Source organism: Microtus pennsylvanicus, chromosome 17, assembly GCF_037038515.1.
Source record: "Microtus pennsylvanicus isolate mMicPen1 chromosome 17, mMicPen1.hap1, whole genome shotgun sequence".
Taxonomy (NCBI): Eukaryota; Metazoa; Chordata; class Mammalia; order Rodentia; family Cricetidae; genus Microtus; species Microtus pennsylvanicus.
In genome coordinates this window covers 5930053-5932108 of record NC_134595.1, presented here as the reverse complement: position 1 = coordinate 5932108, position 2056 = coordinate 5930053, and the positions used below count along the sequence as shown (strand labels likewise).

General features: G+C 46.4%; 1 protein-coding gene across 3 annotated transcripts; it reads left to right on the top strand.

Moving 5' to 3' along the window:
- Positions 1–336: 336 nt before the first annotated feature.
- Positions 337–2056, top strand: LOC142836770 (gamma-crystallin C). 3 transcript variants are annotated; one of them, XM_075951348.1, is made up of 3 exons: positions 337–345; positions 437–679; positions 1784–2056. In XM_075951348.1, the coding sequence occupies exons 1-3, from the start codon at positions 337–339 to the stop codon at positions 2054–2056; spliced, it is 525 nt and encodes a 174-aa protein (XP_075807463.1). The 3 variants fall into 3 exon arrangements, with proteins under 3 accessions (XP_075807463.1, XP_075807464.1, XP_075807465.1); XM_075951349.1 differs by having other exon boundaries at positions 1781–2056; XM_075951350.1 differs by having other exon boundaries at positions 437–683; positions 1788–2056.

The following is a 2056-nucleotide window of genomic DNA, read 5'->3' as shown; positions in this document are numbered from 1 at the left end:
CTCAGGCGGTGCTTCTACAAAGGCACAGGTTTCTCCCAGATTTACCAAGTATCATGAAATCAAAATGTCAGGACATGGACTTCAGGTCAAAAGTTCAGGCTGACTTGCTGATAAATTTAAAAAACAAATAAAACAACCCCCAGCAGCTCATCCAGGGCAGCATTGGAACACTCCAGAGAACCAGGCGAATCTACAATCACGGCCCCTGAATGCAGCCTGTAAAACCCCCTCAGCCCGGGGGCCCCTTTTGTGCTGTTCCGCCAACGCAGCAGCTCTCCTGCTATATAGACCCGCCGCTCTCTGGCTCGACACTGAGCTCACCACGGTCAGTCAGCCATGGGGAAGGTGAGCAGAACGCAAACTAACAAAATGTCAGAGGGACGGGCCTTAACACAAGGAGAAAATTATCTCATCCAGAACTGCTCTTCCTTTACAGATCACCTTCTACGAGGACCGCGGCTTCCAGGGCCGCTGCTATGAGTGCAGCACCGACTGCCCCAACCTGCAGACCTACTTCAGCCGCTGCAACTCCATCCGGGTGGACAGTGGCTGCTGGATGCTCTATGAGCGCCCCAACTACCAGGGCCACCAGTACTTCCTGAGGCGCGGGGACTACCCTGACTACCAGCAGTGGATGGGGCTCAGCGACTCTGTCCGCTCCTGCCGCCTCATCCCCCACGTGAGTCCTGTTTGACTTCCTTTCTTCATTTCTTGCTTCCCAAGGGTCCTCACGGTTTTACTGATGTGGGGTCCAGAAAGGTTTTTTTCTGTAAAAGTACCTAAGGGTTAAGAGGGCTTTAAGTGCCTGCCCGCATTCACAGGGACACAGGCAGGAAGACAGAATTGTAAGAAAGAATTTATGCAGAAAAAAAATCCACTTTATCATTGCTACCATTAGGTTAATCAAAAGTTGTCTTAATGAATGCAGTCTTATGCTGGAATATAAAACAAAATTTGTAAATGAAACTTTGGTTAGTCACAAGAAGGCATTATACCCATCAGACTGATTTTTATCTATAAAGGAATTTCTGATAAGAGAGGTAATTACACTTTACTGGGGGGTAGCAAACATGGAAAAATCCAGTGATCAAACACCGTGTAAAGCAGAAACCAACTCTGGAATTTCCTTAGTTTTGAAAGTCAGCTAAATCCTCGGTTAAGTGGGTATGTAAATTAACTCTCCACAGAGGACTTTGATTTTTCTGAACTCTACTTTAGCCAGGCACAGGGATAACCTGTAATCCTAGCATCCAGGAAGCAAGGTTGAAGGATATTGAGTTTGAAGCCAGTTGGGGAATTACAGAATAGGGGAAATGGGACTTTTGGGAACAAAGTAAGTCGTACTAATGTATGAAATTCTCAAAAACCAAAACATGAAGTAAAAAAAAATCCTATTTTAATGATGGACACACACACACACACATATATATATAAACATATGTAAAACTAAAAACCTACTAATCAATATACATTATTTATATTTCCACCAACATACAGCTTAGAACAAACACAGGGAATTGGAAGTTAAGATACTTGAATTTTTGGCTCAAATCTGGATTCAATATTTTAAAAATTCCACCTCCTAGATGAAAAACAGAAACTGGGTATTAGGAGCTTGCAATGCCAGCTGGTCTGTCAGTACATGGCTCTCCTGAATCTCAGAGGCCCCGATTTTACACCAACAGCCTCCCGTCTCAGCCAGCCAATCTCTCCCGCTGTTTACTTGGGTGAGTTCTGGAAGAGACTCCATGGCCTTTCTCTAATCTTTCTGTGCCCCAAGCAGACAGGCTCCCACAGAATGCGGCTGTATGAGAGAGAAGACCACAAAGGCCTCATGATGGAGCTGAGTGAAGATTGCGCCTGCATCCAGGACCGCTTCCACCTCAGTGAGGTGCGCTCTATGCACGTGCTGGAAGGCTGCTGGGTCCTCTACGAGATGCCCAACTACCGAGGCCGGCAGTATCTGCTCAGACCTCAAGAGTACCGGCGCTTCAACGACTGGGGCGCCGTAGATGCTAAGGCAGGCTCTTTGCGGAGGGTGGTAGATTTATACTGA

Bases quoted from the DNA above. Each gene is read 5' to 3' on its own strand.
- LOC142836770 (XM_075951349.1), top strand. The intron at 680-1,780 runs GTGAGTCCTGTT...CTGTGCCCCAAG, and splicing joins CCTGCCGCCTCATCCCCCAC to CAGACAGGCTCCCACAGAAT.